Raw genomic sequence first — 19,827 nt, 5'->3', positions numbered from 1 at the left:
TGATTATCAAAATATACATGTTTTATTTACCGTGAAGCAGTGTGCAGTGTACTTATGAAGCAGTGTGCAGTCAAACTGATCACTGAAAGTTTCCAGCAGTCGTGGGATGGTTTCTTCAATATAGACATCTCATCCCAGTTCTTGACTGAGGGAGGTGACACCTTTGCCAACAATCCCACATGGCACAATGTTTTCAAACCAGCCCATATCTGTGTTGCAGTTGAGTGCCAATGTTATGTATCTCCCACAATGGATTCCTGAAAGAGGAAACATTTGACTGTGATATCAAGCATGACACATTGTAGCCCTGTTGGTGTAAACATAGCAAAAAAATTGTTATTTAAATCAAGGGTTAACCTACCATATCTTGTTGTTTCCAACCCAGACCCCGGTGTCTGGGGAGGAGGATGCTTTTAACACATACTTCCTGAAAAGGTTGATGCCAGTCCTCTCCAGCTCAAATACATACCATTTCACACTTTTCTTGAAGCAGCCCAAGTTGATTATTGGGTAGCACACCAACTCCCCTGGGCCATGGATAGTTATGAACCCGTCACGGTTGCTACGAAAGAATTCAGCACCAAGGAGTTTGAGTCTTTGCTCCTCTTCGAATGGTGAATGTCTAGTTCTAATGGTGTAGACTGGCGGGTGTTCACACAGTAGCAGAGCATTGTGCAATTTGTCTTTAGAATCCAGATGTCTCCTAACATAGAGTTGCTGTACCTGTAATGCACGTGCATAGGAAATACGACCCAACTGGATCACTTCAGCTGCTGATGTTGAAGGGTGCATTTTTTTTGATGATTGAGTGTAAACTCCTTTTTCAATGTTTTCGATAGACAGGCAACTCCAAGTTTCTATTCTGAAGGACATAAAGTACAGTAGACAATGCAGCTCGCATCTTTCACAACGAACTTTGCATCCTTTGCCTGTGTTTGATCATGCCTGGCTCCATGATTCAGGTTCTCCAGTGTCGAGATCTCGTAGATGGGGGGCTGATACGTTAAATCGCTAGTCTACTATTGTTAAATTGTCATCATCACTTGTAGTCTTTGTTACATCTTGACATCCACGCCACGGGCACAGCCATATTGGATTCGTTATTTTATCTTTAGTGGCAGTTCAACCAGCTGAGTGGTGCGTTATTGCCTCCAACTGGACGGGGTTGTAACCATTTCACTGTTCGACAACATCAGAGAGAAAATGTCTATGGAGCCCCCTCTGAATACTTCCCCCTTTCCCCAAGGTAGTCTGTTAGGCCTATAGTAGATTTGTGAAAGTTAATGGAACCCCCTTGCTTTCACCCATCTGTCCAGTTAGATCCAGGATATGGAGATAATTATACATTGATTTCATAAGTGCTTGAACCAGGCCTGGGCATTGGGGGTAGAGGTGGCATCTACCTTCTTGTCAATTTCCCGCCATCTACACCGACCTGAAAAAATAGGACTGGTAAAAGCATATGCCAGGTAGGATAAGGGCCAGCACCACATTGCTTTCACCTATCCAGTATTTTTACACAGACGAAATGAATGGCATGAGGGAGTCAAATTAGATTATTGTCATGCAGCCCTGATAAGTTCCTTGAGTGTTTAAATGTAGTGGGGAGACATAGAGTGGAACCAATTTTTTCTTTCACTAGTAGCTATGTAACATTATTCAGACAAGAGCAAGAAGGGCAGGTTTAGGAATAGGCTAATGTAAGTACACATGATACTATTCAATTCCAACATGTACTGTCCACTGGTCCCTATGTTTCAGGTCAGTTTTATTAGATATGAAGTGCACTGTAACTGCCAGATCTTTTTTTTCTTTTTTTTTCTTTCTTTTATTTGACTTTATTTGTACTTTGTGATCCTACAATAAAAACAAAGTAAAAAAAACACAAGCTCTGACTCATGACTACTGGTCTTATTAAGTTAACTAGGACTGATTGCAAAGAATAGGCTAGACCTGATAAACTGTCATATTGCAACTATTCTAAAGAACAGTCAATATGAGCAAATCCTCATGAAATATCTCTGCACAATGCTCTTGGTGCTCCTCACTTTCTTGGCCATTGCATGAAAGTCTTGAAAACTATCCACTTGTGAAGCAGACACAATCAGAATTACTGAACTGATGATTGATTCATCTAGCTGTAACGTTTTTCAGTGATATTTTGCTGTTTAGTTTTACCACAGACCATAATTTGCATGTATTTGAACCGTTACAAACCTGTAAACTGTGACACTATTTATAGTTGCTCAGCAGATACATTTTCTCTGGGGATAAATATGTAATTTCTATAAACATCTAAGAACCTATTTATAATACCGTACCTACATTTCATGAAAGTGTGAAAGGTAATTTAATCAAATGAAGATACTTCAAATGATACAAAGGCAAACATGTTTTTTAAATGACAGGTGAAGTAAATGAGGCAGCTGCATGCTCAAACCACAGCGGGGTCTGCCTGAAACATGAAATAGTTGTGTGTGAGTACTATTTCAGCCAATGTTATAATGCAGGTAGTTCATTAGGGTCACGTTGCAGAAGAAAATGTTCCATATTTTCAATACCGTCCTCATGTGGAATATTCGTGTTTAACGACTAAACATCAAAAGTAACTAGCAGTCAGACAATATCTGCTTTAAGTAAATCAATAACATCTTTATTAATGCAATTGCAGACAGAAGTTAACAACGGAAGCACATCACGTATGTTTCAGAGTAAGTTCCGCAAAATAAAAAAGGTTAAAGTTGCTTTAGTATAGTTGCCGTCGACCCCTAGTGATGTAACTGCCTACGTCAACACTTTCTACTCATGAGACCAAGCCCATACATATACAGTTCTAAAAACTTGCAGGAGAAAACAATAGCCCAGTGTTTTCTAAGAGCTCAGCAGTAATTTTCCATTCAAGTGTGGCTTACAGTGGTATGTCTGACTTGTCTCTTATCTATTTACTCCCCTGCAGGGGTCTGTGTCTATGTGTCTCTTTTAGCCTTGAGGCGCTTTCTCACAGACACCCTGTTTTGACTGCAATGGCTCACACATCTGCTCAGACCGTTTCTGATAAGAGGCAGAGACTAGAAAATAACTGTGGAACAGTATTAAACCTTATAATGCATATATTGCTAATCTGTGGTCTATAAATAAATAAATAAATAATAAATAAATAAATAAATAAATAAATAATAAAACCCTATAAATGTAGTGGGGGAGGGTCTTATAGCCCTTCTCCTTCTATTAATACAACATAAGCATACAACATCAATCATTTGGTGCAGCCTCTATCATGACCCCAAGGTGACCCCCACCAATCCACCCTTTGAGACTAATTAGTCTCACAGTTTCAATCATAATATTCTCCTCTGAAATCAAACAGATTTGGCAAATCACCATTTGATGCCAGGGATGGCCTGCTAAAGGGAGAAACAACTCGTGATGTTCCTGGAATGCTGGTGGGGGGGTGGGGTGAGTCTGTCTATATTCCCATTCCTCCTGAGTCCTGGGAAGAACAATGGGATTAAGAGAAACCAGAAATGCACCAGTCTCACCTTCAGCACAATTTGTATCAGCTTCCACCAACACCATCACTCCAGCATGTTCAAGATCAGTTACAGTGATTTTCTTACAAATATAAACAGCAGCCAACATCACCAAACCTCCTACAAGTATAGGAGTAAACAATGAAAACAAAGTTAACATAAATCAAATCAAATCAAATCAAATTTTATTTGTCATATACACATGGTTAGCAGATGTTAATGCGAGTGTAGCAAAATGCTTGTGCTTCTAGTTCCGACAATGCAGTAATAACCAACAAGTAATCTAACTAACAATTCCAAAACGACTGTCTTGTACACAGTGTAAGGGGATAAAGAATTTGTACATAAGGATATATGAATGAGTGATGGTACAGAGCAGCATAGGCAAGATACAGTAGATGGTATCGAGTACAGTATATACATATGAGATGAGTATGTAAACAAAGTGGCATAGTTAAAGTGGCTAGTGATACATGTATTACATAAGGATACAGTCGATGATATAGAGTACAGTATATACGTATGCATATGAGATGAATAATGTAGGGTAAGTAACATTATATAAGGTAGCATTGTTTAAAGTGGCTAGTGATATATTTACATCATTTCCCATCAATTCCCATTATTAAAATGGCTGGAGTTGAGTCAGTGTCAGTGTGTTGGCAGCAGCCACTCAATGTTAGTGGTGGCTGTTTAACAGTCTGATGGCCTTGAGATAGAAGCTGTTTTTCAGTCTCTCGGTCCCAGCTTTGATGCACCTGTACTGACCTCGCCTTCTGGATGATAGCGGGGTGAACAGGCAGTGGCTCGGGTGGTTGATGTTCTTGATGATCTTTATGGCCTTCCTGTGACATCGGGTGGTGTAGGTGTCCTGGAGGGCAGGTAGTTTGCCCCCGGTGATGCGTTGTGCAGACCTCCCTCTGGAGAGCCTTACGGTTGAGGGCGGAGCAGTTGCCGTACCAGGCGGTGATACAGCCCGCCAGGATGCTCTCGATTGTGCATCTGTAGAAGTTTGTGAGTGCTTTTGGTGACAAGCCGAATTTCTTCAGCCTCCTGAGGTTGAAGAGGCGCTGCTGCGCCTTCTTCACAATGCTGTCTGTGTGAGTGGACCAATTCAGTTTGTCTGTGATGTGTATGCCGAGGAACTTAAAACTTGCTACCCTCTCCACTACTGTTCCATCGATGTGGATAGGGGGGTGTTCCCTCTGCTGTTTCCTGAAGTCCACAATCATCTCCTTAGTTTTGTTGACGTTGAGTGTGAGGTTATTTTCCTGACACCACACTCCGAGGGCCCTCACCTCCTCCCTGTAGGCCGTCTCGTCGTTGTTGGTAATCAAGCCTACCACTGTTGTGTCATCCGCAAACTTGATGATTGAGTTGGAGGCGTGCGTGGCCACGCAGTCGTGGGTGAACAGGGAGTACAGGAGAGGGCTCAGAACGCACCCTTGTGGGGCCCCAGTGTTGAGGATCAGCGGGGAGGAGATGTTGTTGCCTACCCTCACCACCTGGGGGCGGCCCGTCAGGAAGTCCAGTACCCAGTTGCACAGGGCGGGGTCGAGACCCAGGGTCTCGAGCTTGATGACGAGCTTGGAGGGTACTATGGTGTTGAATGCCGAGCTGTAGTCAATGAACAGCATTCTCACATAGGTATTCCTCTTGTCCAGATGGGTTAGGGCGGTGTGCAGTGTGGTTGAGATTGCATCGTCTGTGGACCTATTTGGGCGGTAAGCAAATTGGAGTGGGTCTAGGGTGTCAGGTAGGGTGGAGGTGATATGGTCCTTGACTAGTCTCTCAAAGCACTTCATGATGACGGAAGTGAGTGCTACGGGGCGGTAGTCGTTTAGCTCAGTTACCTTAGCTTTCTTGGGAACAGGAACAATGGTGGCCCTCTTGAAGCATGTGGGAACAGCAGACTGGTATAGGGATTGATTGAATATGTCCGTAAACACACCGGCCAGCTGGTCTGCGCATGCTCTGAGGGCGCGGCTGGGGATGCCGTCTGGGCCTGCAGCCTTGTGAGGGTTAACACGTTTAAATGTCTTACTCACCTCGAGAGACCGCATGTTTTCGTTGCAGGCCGTGTCAGTGGCACTGTATTGTCCTCAAAGCGGGCAAAAAAGTTATTTAGTCTGCCTGGGAGCAGGACATCCTGGTCCGTGACTGGGCTGGATTTCTTCCTGTAGTCCGTGATTGACTGTAGACCCTGCCACATGCCTCTTGTGTCTGAGCCGTTGAATTGAGATTCTACTTTGTCTCTGTACTGACGCTTAGCTTGTTTGATAGCCTTGCGGAGGGAATAGCTGCACTGTTTGTATTCGGTCATGTTACCAGACACCTTGCCCTGATTAAAAGCAGTGGTTCGCGCTTTCAGTTTCACGCGAATGCTGCCATCAATCCACGGTTTCTGGTTAGGGAATGTTTTAATCGTTGCTATGGGAACGACATCTTCAACGCACGTTCTAATGAACTCGCACACCGAATCAGCGTATTCGTCAATGTTGTTGTCTGACGCAATACGAAACATGTCCCAGTCCACGTGGTGGAAGCAGTCTTGGAGTGTGGAGTCAGCTTGGTCGGACCAGCGTTGGACAGACCTCAGCGTGGGAGCTTCTTGTTTTAGTTTCTGTCTGTAGGCAGGGATCAACAAAATGGAGTCGTGGTCAGCTTTTCCGAAAGGGGGGCGGGGCAGGGCCTTATATGCGTCGCGGAAGTTAGAGTAACAATGATCCAAGGTCTTTCCACCCCTGGTTGCGCAATCGATATGCTGATAAAATTTAGGGAGTCTTGTTTTCAGATTAGCCTTGTTAAAATCCCCAGCTACAATGAATGCAGCCTCCGGATAAATGGTTTCCAGTTTGCAAAGAGTCAAATAAAGTTCATTCAGAGCCATCGATGTGTCTGCTTGGGGGGGGGATATATACGGCTGTGATTATAATCGAAGAGAATTCTCTTGGTAGATAATGCGGTCTACATTTGATTGTGAGGAATTCTAAATCAGGTGAACAGAAGGATTTGAGTTCCTGTATGTTTCTTTCATCACACCATGTCACGTTAGTCATAAGGCATACGCCCCCGCCCCTCTTCTTACCAGAAAGATGTTTGTTTCTGTCTGCGCGATGCGTGGAGAAACCCGTTGGCTGCACCGCCTCGGATAGCGTCTCTCCAGTGAGCCACGTTTCCGTGAAGCAAAGAACGTTACAGTCTCTGATGTCCCTCTGGAATGCTACCCTTGCTCGGATTTTATCAACCTTGTTGTCAAGAGACTGGACATTGGCAAGAAGAATGCTAGGGAGTGGTGCACGGTGTGCCCGTCTCCGGAGTCTGACCAGAAGACCGCCTCGTTTCCCTCTTTTTCGGAGTTGTTTTTTTGGGTCGCTGCATGGAATCCACTCCGTTGTCCTGTTTGTAAGGCAGAACACAGGATCCGCGTCGCGAAAAACATATTCTTGGTCGTACTGATGGTGAGTTGATGCTGATCTTATATTCAGTAGTTCTTCTCGACTGTATGTAATGAAACCTAAGATGACCTGGGGTACTAATGTAAGAAATAACACGTAAAAAAACTAAAAACTGCATAGTTTCCTAGGAACGCGAAGCGAGGCGGCCATCTCTGTCCCCATTACATTTAAACATTTAGCATTAAACCAGTCACCAATTTTGACAAAGACAGATTTTTCCGATTTTGAAAGAGTTTTACTAAGATCAGCAATCTTATCAATTATCGCAGTCATATTCTCAGAGGAGTCAGGGAGGAGCATAACACAATTGTCAGGATCAACAAGACCTAGTACGTTACAGTGTCCTCCTTCCTTCGCCAAAAGATCATCTAAAGCCAACTCATGGCAGCCAAAGACTGCTTTCAGATTTTGGACATCTAATGAGAGTTGGCTAAATCCTCAGATCGTTAAATTCATATGGGCCTGTAAAGAGTAGGTTACATTTTTTACCCACTTTCCCAGGACAGCCACACCCCAGGTGACTGACATACCAAAAATCTCACCCGAGAGTAGGACATGACCATAGGTTTCCTGGTTGTCTGGGATGAGTCGTTTGGTGACCGGAATTCTTAAACATTTCTGTTCTCCCCAAATAACAACATCCCCCCATCCAGGAGGTAAAGTGAGGGACCCCTTGTCACTGCATACCCACATCCATCCAAAAGGTGCTCCTCTATCCTGGAGAAATTTACACCTGTCACCTGTTGCTGTAAGTCTAACACACTAAATTCCCCTTTAGCATGGTTTCTCCTATCACTATACTCTTCTCTCAGTTGACCCATATATACACGGCAAGTTCTAGTATCTCCCATATCTTCCTTCCCATCATTACAAAGACACAGGGCAGGGGTTGACTTCGGGCTTAGGGAGGTCAGTATGGGATTCATGCTCAAGCTTCCATTTCCTAACAATTCTATCCACGGGTGCCTGCTGGGATAATTACACAGTACAGAATGGGGAGTTCTTACCGTGAAGACTGACTCACCTCTCCCGAGGCGAGTTCTAGGCCATAGAGGGATCTGCCTGTTTCCTTCTACCACATTAGGTAAATTTGCTCCCTTCTTGTGACCAACTCAAAATACATGTATCCCATAATCCCCGGGTAACCTCTCAGTTCTTCTCCCAAAGAAGAGTCCTGTGGTCTCCCTTCGCCTAGTAGGTTGTTTCTCATTACCTCTCTGCATAAAGTATAAAAACCCACATTCAAAATCCGTCCTTCTCATAGGCTCAGCATGAGTCCCGAACAGCTCAGTGGTTGATGTAGGCTTTTTAAATACTCAAATCTGGGTTCCTGGCCTCTTCGTCTGATTTCCAATTTATCTCACCATTTGTATCCATTTGTTGTTTTCCTCAGATCCCCCACGGGGTCCCGTGGTTGCGCCCATGAGGAGACCCATGGAAAGGATGATGGGGAAAAACAAACCACCAGACCCGGTGTAGTCTCTGTTTCCTAGTTATAGAACCTGCGTGTGAGTGTGAAATGATGTCTCCTTCTTCTGCTCATTGGCTAGAGCCTTCTTCTTCATCTTTCTTTCCGGCCTTTTGGTCTGGGCCCTCTGCTACTGTCCTTTAGATCAGACCTTCTTCTTCTTTGGTCCTTCTCGAACCATCTGGCTCGAACCTTCTTCTTCAGATGTTCTCGGGGACTTGACCTCCCTCCCTCCCTCCCTCCCTCCAGTCGCTCATCCATGGCTTCCACTCTGGGAGATGCTTGTAGTGGGAGAGATGATGCCAGCCGAACCTCTCCGACACTCGCAGGGCTGTTGGTGTCACCTGGAATGGACCCATCCATCGTGGTTGGTTCCATTTTTCAATTTTCGCTTGTGAACTCTGATTTTCACCCAGTCTCCAACGTTTATGGGAAGCTCGTCAGGGTCTTCACCTGGGGGAACCTTGTTTGCTTTCCTATGGGCAGAGTGGAGAGACCTGACAATAGAGGTTAGTTATTTCAGGTACTCAATGTGATCACACTGTGCCTCAGTTATGTCTATCTGTCGGTCAGTCATAGGTCAAACACCTGGTGTGTTCATGGGTTGTCCTGTTAACATCTCGTAAGGTGTACACCCAATACCTTTGTTAAGGCTGCTGCGCATTTTCATGAGGACAAGGGGCAAGCATTCCACCCAGCTCATTTTTGTGGACAGGCTTTTGCAAGCCCCACTTTGATCTTTTGATTAGCCTCCTCTGTAATCCTGTTACTTTGCGGGTGATAGATGGACACAAACTTCTGGTCAACACCCATCATTTGGGCCACTTTAGCATCCACATCTCCTATGAGATGGGTGCCATTGTCTGCAGGCAAAACCTCAGGCACACCGTACCTGGGTATAATTTCTCTGACTAGCAATTTGGCAACTGTTCACTCATCGCAGTTGGTGGTGGGAAATGCGTCCACCCACCTGGTGAACCTGTCAATTATCACCAGGCTGCATCTATTTCTTTCTTTTCAATCTACCATGTCTATGAAATCCATAGCAAGGTGGACAAAAATATCATTTTGGAGTTGGGAACTTCCCTGGTTGCAGTGGAGTTCCCTTGTCTATGTTATATAACAAACATGTCGCACAATGGTAATGAACTGTTCTTTATGCTGATTCAAATTTGGGCAAAACCATTGGGCCGAAATCTTCTCCACCATATCCCCCTTTGGCGAATGGCTCACACCATGAGCCAATCGGCAAATAGTAGAGATCATGGTTGATGGTAAAACAGGGCATGCAGACAAAATATCAGCCTGCTGCTGTTTCTCAAGATCAGTAGTTTCAGATGACACAAACAACTAAAAATAGAATGCATGTGTGTTACAACGGGAAGCAGCCAATTTGACCTCCTCATCAGCTATGCTGTTACCAATACCAGCATAATCACTCCAACCCGTGTGTGCCTCAACCTTAACAATAGCCAAATTGTTAGGTTTTCGGATAGTTTCAATCAACATAAAGTCTGTTTTTAATAGGTGTGTCTGTGGTATTAGTAAACCCTCTTGCTCTCCAAACCCCACACCATGACAAACCATCCCCAATAGCACATGCTGAGTCTTAATAAACAGTAAGTGCCTTTCATGCCCCTAATTCACAAGAGATAACAATTCTGCCTGTTGCGCTGATAAATATTCTGGTAAGGGCTGTACAATTTTTATTTCTCCTGCAATATCTACCACAGAAAAAGCAACATGTTTCTTCCCTGTGCTTTGATCTATATAAGCAGAACTATCAACGAACAGCACCATGTCAGAGTCAAGCAGAGGTTCATCAAACAAGTCTTTCTTTAGTACACATTCCTGGGCTGTCTCGATGCCCCTGTTACTGTTACTTATCACCCTATCCTCGACTTAGGCGATGTCATCTACAAAATAGCTTCCAACACTACTCAGCAAACTGGATGCAGTCCATCACAGTGCCATCCGTTTTGTTACCAAATCACCTTATACCACCCACCAATGCGACCTGTATGCTCTAGTCGGCTGGCCCTCGCTACATATTCGTCGCCAGACCCACTGGCTCCAGGTCATCTATAAGTCTATGCTAGGTAAAGCTCCGCCTTATCTCAGTTCACTGGTCACGATAACAACACCCACCCGTAGCACACGTTCCAGCAGGTATATCTCACTGATCATCCCCAAAGCCAACACCTCATTTGGCCGCCTTTCCTTCCAGTTCTTTGCTGCCAGTGACTGGAACGAATTGCAAAAATCGCTGAAGTTGGAGACTTTTATTTCCCTCACCAACTTTAAACATCAACTATCTGAGCAGCTAACCGATCGCTGCAGCTGTACATAGTCCATCTGTAAATAGCCCACCCAATCTATCTACCTCATCCCCATACTGTTTTTATTTTATTTACTTTTCTGCTCTTTTGCACACCAGTATCTCTACTTGCACATCATCATCTGCTCATTTATCACTCCAGTGTTAATCTGCTAAATTGTAACTATTCGCACCTATGGCCTATTTATTGCCGACCTCCTCATGCCTTTTGCACACACTGCATATAGACTTTATTTTTTCTACTGTGTCATTGATTTGTTTATTGTGTTATTGGCTTGTTTATTATTTACTCCATCTGTAACTCTGTGTTGTTGTCTGTGTCACACTGCTTTGCTTTATCTTGGCCAGGCCGCAGTTGCAAATGAGAACTTGTTCTCAACTAGCCTACCTGGTTAAATAAAGGTTAAATAAAAAAAATAAAAAATGTGCTCAGGAAAACCTGAGCTTGTCCAGGTTTGCCTAAACAGGAACAGTGGGCTCCAGTGTCTATTAGAAATGGTAGGTCATTACCATTAACATTAAGAGTGGCCATTGGCTCTTCTCTTCCATCATTCAATTCGTACTGGGGACACTCGAGCAGGGGAGTCGGGCGCCTTCATTGTTGATTCTGAGGGAAATAAGAACTGTTGGTGTTCTGATTTCCCATTGGCCATGGCTGTCCTCTGTCATTAACTTGTCCTCATTGTCCATAGGGCATACGTTGCCCCGGGGGAGCATTTCCAGCTCCGGGCGAGTGTTATTGTGGTTGAGGAGCATACTATTGCCGTGGTGGGTAGTACACTCCATGATGTGCCTTAGCAAAGTTTCCTCTTCCTCTGCCAGGCCCAAAGTTTATTCTGCACCTGTTGTAACCTCTTCCATTTCCCCCACACTGCAAACTCACATGCTCCAACTTCCCACAGGTCCAGCATTGAATGTTGTTCCAGTCACGAGGGGCTCTGGCGGGCCCACCTCTTCCAGTCCATGTTTGTAGGTCACCATAAGGCTGAATAGGGAAAGGCACATACCCCCTAGGCACCAGGTTCACGGGTGCCGGATGTGACTGTGGGGGAGCTGCAGGCTGTGGTTGTGGTGAGCCTGTAGAAACAACTTGAGCAGCCATCATATTGTGAGTAAAACCAGCACTTCCTTTCTCAATCTTTGCAAGCTGGGCCTTCTTCAGTGCAGTGACTAGTCCTCCTTTTCTTGAGTTCTTATCAGTCTTTAGTTTCTTCCAGTTTCTGAACCAGTGTCTGAGATACTCTTCTTTCTCTCCCCCAGTCTTTCTTCTTCTCTCTTTCTGACTTTCCTTCCTTCCTGCTCTCTGAATAGGTCAACCATGGATGGTGGCACATTGTACTTTTTTTTGCTTCTTTAGTTGTTAGTATTTTTTTTAAAATTTTCTCTTCTCCTATGTCTAGGAGATGCAAGTAGAGGTTCATCAAACAAGTCTTTCTTGTTCCTGTTCCTTTTTTGTGGAGTGAGTTGGGGGGGCAAGGGAAACTCCCACCAGGAACAGTGCCTCCTTTTTTCATCCAATTCTAATGTTCTCATTCAGCTTGTTGCTGCTGTTGTGTCATCCACCTCCTTCATCAGAGTCCCCTCGAGGATAATTGTGGTTGCTTCTCCTTTTTCTTCTGTCAGTGGTATGAGAGGGTAGATCTGTGTATAGTCACCTCTGGGGTCCTCTGGGTTGAGTCTCATACGGCGGCGGGGTGGTGGGGACTATTCCTGTTCTGCCTCTGTCCTGACTAATTTCTTTCCTCCCGCACTCTATTGTTCTCTCCAGCTTTAGTTTGGTCAAAGTAGCCTTGTTCATGAAAATATGTCCTTCCAGCATCATCATTCCTATCACAGTTTCTGATACAAGGGTACTTTTCTTCTTCCCCATCTTTTTGTCAATTTTTCATGTCTGAATTATTTCCTTGACTAAATCCAACCTGGGTGTAATATGTATGAATATGCCTATATAAATTATTCTCTATCTCCTTTCAGTGTGTGTTAAACAACAGTGGGTGATACTGTAATCCTAATTCTAATCTCACTTAATCCAGGCTATAGTAAATGGTTCTACCAAACTCAAATATATTTCACACATGGGCCTCACAGAGACAACCGCATGATAGACTTAAATTCCTAATATTATATCTTAAGGGTATAGAGTAACAGTAATATTATATTCACCTGGTGATAGCGTCACAAAGTAATTTTCTATGAATACAACTTTACAAATGCACATTTCTACAGAATACAACTGCCCTGTAATAATTTACTGGTTTACTAAGGGTTGTACATTTCCTATGCTGTCGTATGGTAGGAAAGTGTCACTAACAAATATGTTCAACCTTTTATTCAAATAACTTCTGTCCTACTCCTAATTTTTTATTCCATTGGACCATTACCCAATAATACCGCCATAACCACAAACAAACAAACAAATGAAACATACAACACAATATTCATAAACAACTCAACTCATTACTAGGTAATGTTTTCAGAATTACCTCTCCAACATCAAATATTATTCAACAAACCATCCTCCACATAGGTCAGGGTGGTATAGGTAATTTTCACAGAATTACCTCTGCAAATCAACTTCTTAATCAACAGGCCACCCTCCCCATAGGTCAGGGTGGCCTTAGATAATCTCCCCATAGGTCAGAATTACCTCTGCAAATCAACTTCTTAATCAACAGGCCACCCTCCCCATAAATCAGGATAGCCTTAGGTAATCTCCCCATAGGTCAGAATTACCTCTGCAAAATTACTAGTATTCAGGTAATTGTTTCTGAATTACCTCCCAAAATAAAATAGACGATTATCGCTGAATCCCCTCTCCTAAAAAACTATTATTAAGTAATGGTCGCTGCATTACTTCTCCAAAACACATCAAAATCACTCAATTCCATTTATCATATATTGACATCATGTATTTCACCAATAACCAGGTATATGTAATATTTCCAATCTAGAATTCGACTATGTCATATTCAAAGTTTATGTGTATATTTGGGTTGAGTAAGGTGCCACTTACTTGTTAGAGGGAAACCACACCAGTGAATGCCAATTAATTACAGACTTAGATTAAACAGGTGTCTGCTTAGCTTGTTCAATTTGGAGCTCTGGCACCATGGTGTAGAATCTCCTCCAACCGGGGTGGACACTTAAAAATGGCTCACACATCTGCTCAGACCGTTTCTTATAAGAGGCAGAGACTAGAAAATAACTGTGGAACAGTATTAAACCTTATAATGCATATATTGCTAATCTGTGGTCCAGGACCCTATAAATGTAGTGGGGGAGGGTCTTATAGCCCTTCCCATTCTATTAATACAATATAAGCATAATCAATTAACAATAAAATTAATTAATTAATTTAATTAATAATACATCAATCATTTGGTGCAGGCCTTATCATGACCCCAAGGTGACCACCATCAAGAGGATCAACAGATTCAATAATAGAGATCATACTGCTGGTGTAATTTACAAAGGAGGGGAGCTGATCTGCGAGTGGTCTAATAAAAAAGTTAACAAAAGTCGATAAAGGAGCCTTTACTGCACCAATGCCCACTACAATAGGGCGCCCTGGAGGTTTTGTAACATTCTTGTTATAATTTCGGCAAAGTATAGAAAGTGTCAATTTTAGGGTGTTGAATAGCCAAAAATGTGTGTTTTTTTAGGTGATTTGACCAGAACTTAAATACCCATCTAGGACAGTAAAGATAGTGTTCTGAAATTGGGAAGTGGGGTCACTTCTGAGTTTCTTGTAAAAGGTGTTGTCAAGCAGTTGTCTATGACATTCATTTACATAAACTGTCCTCCCTGTGTATACCAACCCACCATTATCAGCAGGGCGGGTACGGACTGACGTATCGGATTGTAATTCATCTTTAGGTTATTATGGAAAGATATGTACTCATGTTTGTTCTTAAGGAGATTACCAACATATTTTTCAACGTGTCTGCAATATGTCTCAATATTTGATTGTGATTGGCTGGAGGTACAAAATAACTCTTACTTCTAAAAGGAGTTGGAGTATGTGCAGGTGAGTAGCCTACATGTTTAGTTGAAATATCACAATTTGGGGAGCTACAGTGTTCCCTTATTAAACGGATGTGTCTAAAAAACTTTAACATGTCTACCTTAACATCGAAATCTTTCATTTAAAGACCCTTGCTCCCTTTGGTCTCAATTTAGACTTTGATCTGAAGCCATTTTTGTGATTATTGTGATTTTGCTATTCATTGTAAATGTTTGTAGACCTATATATCCAAATTGTGTCTATGATCGTATGCTATCCATTTCTGTTTTAATATGTTCTATTTACAGTGGGGCCAAAAAGTATTTAGTCAGCCACCAATTGTGCAAGTTCTCCCACTTAAAAAGATGAGAGAGGCCTATAATGTTCATCATAGGTACACTTCAACTATGACAGACAAAATTAGAAAAAAAATCCAGAAAATCACATTGTAGGATTTTTAATGAATTATTTGCATATTATGGTGGAAAATAAGTATTTGGTCACCTACAAACCAGCAAGATTTCTGGCTCTCACAGACCTGTAACTTCTTCTTTAAGAGGCTCCTCTGTCCTCCACTCGTTACCTGTATTAATGGCACCTGTTTGTACTTGTTATCAGTATAAAAGACACCTGTCCACAACTTCAAACAGTCACACTCCAAACTCCACTATGGCCAAGACCAAAGAGCTGTCAAAGGACACCAGAAACAAAATTGTAGACCTGCACCAGGCTGGGAAGACTGAATCTGCAATAGGTAAGCAGCTTGGTTTGAAGAAATCAACTGTGGGAGCAATTATTAGGAAATGGAAGACATACAAGACCACTGATAATCTCCCTCGATCTGGGGCTGCACGCAAGATCTCACCACGTGGGGTCAAAATGATCACAAGAACGGTGAGCAAAAATCCCAGAACCACACGGGGGGACCTAGTGAATGACCTGCAGAGAGCTGGGACCAAAGTAACAAAGCCTACTATCAGTAACACACTATGCCGCCAGGGACTCAAATCCTGCAGTGCCAGACGTGTCCCCCTGCTTTAGCCAGTACATGTCCAGGCCCGTCTGAAGTTTGCTAGAGAGCATTTGGATGATCCAGAAGAAGATTGGGAGAATGTCATATGGTCAGATGAAACCAAAATATAACTTTTTGGTAAAAACTCAACTCGTCGTGTTTGGAGGACAAAGAATGCTGAGTTGCATCCAAAGAACACCATACCTACTGTGAAGCATGGGGGTGGAAACATCATGCTTTGGGGCTGTTTTTCTGCAAAGGGACCAGTACGACTGATCCGTGTAAAGGGAAGAATGAATGGGGCCATGTATCGTGGGATTTTGAGTGAAAACCTAATTCCATCAGCAAGGGCATTGAAGATGAAATGTGGCTGGGTCTTTCAGCATGACAATGATCCCAAACATACCGCCCGGGCAACGAAGGAGTGGATTCGTAAGAAGCATTTCAAGGTCCTGGAGTGGCCTAGCCAGTCTCCAGATCTCAACCCCATAGAAAATCTTTGGAGGGAGTTGAGAGTCCGTGTTGCCCAGCAACATCCCCAAAACATCACTGCTCTAGAGGAGATCTGCATGGAGGAATGGGCCAAAATACCAGCAACAGTGTGTGAAAACCTTGTGAAGACTTACAGAAAACATTTGACCTCTGTCATTGCCAACAAAGGGTATATAACAAAGTATTGAGATAAACTTTTGTTATTGACCAAATACTTATTATCCACCATAATTTGCAAATAAATTCATAAAAAATCCTACAATGTGATTTTCCCCCTCATTTTGTCTGTCATAGTTGAAGTGTACCTATGATGAAAATTACAGGCCTCTCTCATGTTTTTAAGTGGGAGAACTTGCACAATTGGTGGCTCACTAAATACTTTTTTGCCCCACTGCATGAGGAGGTGCAAAAGATTATTGATTGAGTTATGTAACTGATTGTTTTTCAAGCCACTTGCAAACTGGCAGTTTCCAATCAACAATGATCATAACATAAATTAATTTCCAGGGTGGGGTGTCTTGGGGAAAATATGGGAAACTCTTGAAAAATAAATAAGTGAAAAAAGACTATGGCCAAGTTGGGTTTTACAAATAGCTTATATTATAGCAGTGAATATAACTTTAGGCGTGCGTCAACTCTAAGTCCAGGACAGTAGGCATATGTACTATTGGCGCCCACAGTAAATGCTTTGCCACTAGCCTACAGTCAGATTGCCTGCCCATAGAGCCCCACATTGGAGGTGTCATAATACTTATAAAACCTAGTGGTCAAACAGGGAAATGGTTCCAATTTTAAATTTTTCCTATAGGGAATTTTAGTAGAGACACTTAAAATAAGAGTTGTGTTTTGTGTAGGCTTTACCCTGGTGTATCTGAGAGTGAATACAGGCAAATAGAGGTGCCCTCTTTTCACGACTGACTTGGTGTGTTTGGACCATGATAGCTGGTGATGTGGACACCAAGGACTTTAAATTTTCGACACACTCCACCACAGCCGGGTCAATGTTAACGGGGGACTATTCAGCCCACCTTTTCCTATAGTCCACCATCAGCTCCTTTGTCTTGCTCACATTGAGGGAGAGGTTGTTGTCCTGGCACCACACTGCCAGGTCTCCTCCTCCCTGTAGGCTGTCTTATCGTGGTCGGTGATCAGGCCTACCAATGTTGTGTCGTCAACAAACTTAATGATCGTGTTGGAGTTGTGTTTGGCCACGCAGTTGTGGGTGAACAGGGAGGACAGGAGGGGACTAAGTATATACCCCTGAGGGAACCCAGTGTTGAGGATCAGCGTGGCAGACATATTGTTGCCTACCCTTACCACCTGAGGGGTAACAGTATAGCTTCCGTCCCTCTCCTTGCCCCAACCTGGGCTCGAACCAGGGACCCTCTGCACACATCAACCAGTCACTCACGAAGCATCGTTACCCATCGCTCCACAAAAGCCCCGGCCCTTGCAGAGCAAGGAGAACAACTACTTCTAGGTCTCAGAGCGAGTGACGTCACCGACTGAAACACTATTAGCGCGCACCACCGCTAACTAGCTAGCCATTTCACATCGGCCACACATGACTACTTCAAGTGAAGTGAAGTGACTACTTCACCCCTACCAAAATGTAGAAATGTCCTCGACAAACCTGCAACCCCGCAAATTGACTCGATACCGGTACCCCCTGTATATAGCCTCATTATTGTTATTTTATTGTGTTACTTTTTATAATGTTTTACTTTTGTTTATTTGGCAAATATTTTCTTAGCTCTTCTTGAACTGCATTGTTGGTTAAGGGCTTGTAAAGTAAGCATTTCACGGTAAGGTCTACACTTGTTGTATTCGGCGATTGTGACAAATAAAGTTTGATTTGATATATTGATAAAAGTCATCGTGTCTAAGAGAGATTTACACGGTTATCAAAACTTCACACCAGGGTAAACCTACACAAAACACAGTGCTTATTTTAAGTGTTACTAAAATCACCTATGGGAAAAATGAATGGTGGAAAAACGATTGGAACCATTTCCTTGGATGACTGCTAGGTTTTATAGGTATTGTGATTCACCCTGTGGTACTATATAGGATTATTTAGTACATGTGGTGTGCTGGGTAAGTGGCGTTTGCATTTCCTAAACTCGGTCCTCAGGACCCTAAGGGTTGCACATTTATTTGTTTGCCCTAACACTACACAGCTGATTCAAATGATCTGTTCATTATTTGAATCACCTGTGTAGCGCTAGGGCAAAAACCCAAATGTGCACCCATTGGGGTCCCGATGACCGAGTTTGGGAAACCCTGCCCTAGGGTCTTAGCATGTGCAGGCTATTCCAAGGCTCGAACTCCGCTAATCCGGTAAAATAAATCAAGCACACACAATTTGTGTTCCTCTGCTGTCGTTGATGCATTGAGTGACTGGGGGTGATTGTTTTCAAACATAGAGATAGGGACAGAGATGGAAGAGAGACACCCCACTCCCTCATTTTTGAGGGGTTAAATTACAGTCAATCAGGCACAGATAAGGCTCTCCTGTGTAGAGAAAACTCCCCTTTGTCTCCAGAGTGCCCTTTTCGGGGGTGGTATTCAAAACCATTTTCATCTATGCGTCAGAACCAAAAAGCGCATTTTGATTGTTGACCAATGACCAGTCATCACCATTGGTGCACCTTGTTTAATTTCCTCTAGTTTTGCCTGGCAAAAACAAGTAGGCCTACGTTAACATCCGAATAAAATACTATTTAGAAATGTACTACTCATTCATAGCCAGAAAAATAGGCTACCTGACGATTTGATTGACAATTTTCATATTTCAGATTGGCCTAGTTTGGGTGGCTACTGGCTATGTGCCTAAAGATGAGCAGCTGTAAAATCGCACTACCTTCAATTTTATGCGATGAAGATGTAACATATTCGCCATCTGGCGAATTTATTATGTTATTTGTGAGAAAGAACAGGGCTTCCAGGCTGGCAGCTTGAACTAGCACACTGCAGGCAGGCACGGTGCAAGCATCCTCTCCATCCAATCCTGCAACCTCTGCTATAAGTAGTCTGTATGATTTTGCTTGCTCAGAGAAGTGACATGATATATCCCTACTTGATATTGGCTGCTAACATGAATGAATTTAAGCTCCAAATTGCAGGTGTAAAATGCAATTTATTTTTGTAGTCTAGTTTGCGTTTTGAAACAGCATCACCGTTTATGGCGGTAATGACATACATTTGGGAAGCAATTCTGCGCGCATGTTCGCATCTGCAGACGCGCGTGCATGCGCGGGGGTCACACGTTTTATTGCTACTCCCTTTTGAGGGTCGCTGGTAAAAGTTGTAATACATGATAGTGGTAACATTTGGGTTGGCTATAGTAATGGTAGGCCACAGTATTTATTTCAATCTTCAGTTTTGACTGTAATTGTGTTGGTCATTGTTAGTAAGTGCATAATTTATTCCAGTTCAAAGAAATTTAGCAAAATACTTTACTCATCATATTGTGCTGCTTTCCCCTTTTATTGTAATAATTGCTGAACAAGTTCCTGATCGTGGT

At 43.0% G+C, this 19,827-nt stretch overlaps 1 protein-coding gene across 1 annotated transcript; it reads right to left on the bottom strand.

The window, feature by feature from the left end:
* Positions 1-129: 129 nt before the first annotated feature.
* On the bottom strand, positions 130-792 carry LOC139383099 (octanoyl-[acyl-carrier-protein]:protein N-octanoyltransferase LIPT2, mitochondrial-like). Its single transcript, XM_071127409.1, has 2 exons — positions 362-792; positions 130-277 (listed from the first exon to the last, which is right to left on the bottom strand). The coding sequence occupies exons 1-2, from the start codon at positions 790-792 to the stop codon at positions 130-132; spliced, it is 579 nt and encodes a 192-aa protein (XP_070983510.1).
* Positions 793-19,827: the final 19,035 nt, after the last annotated feature.

The sequence above is a fragment of the Oncorhynchus clarkii genome, chromosome 24 (assembly GCF_045791955.1).
Source record: "Oncorhynchus clarkii lewisi isolate Uvic-CL-2024 chromosome 24, UVic_Ocla_1.0, whole genome shotgun sequence".
Lineage (NCBI taxonomy): Eukaryota > Metazoa > Chordata > Actinopteri > Salmoniformes > Salmonidae > Oncorhynchus > Oncorhynchus clarkii.
Note: the sequence above shows the minus strand (reverse complement) of the source record. Positions and strands in the feature narration are given on the sequence as shown.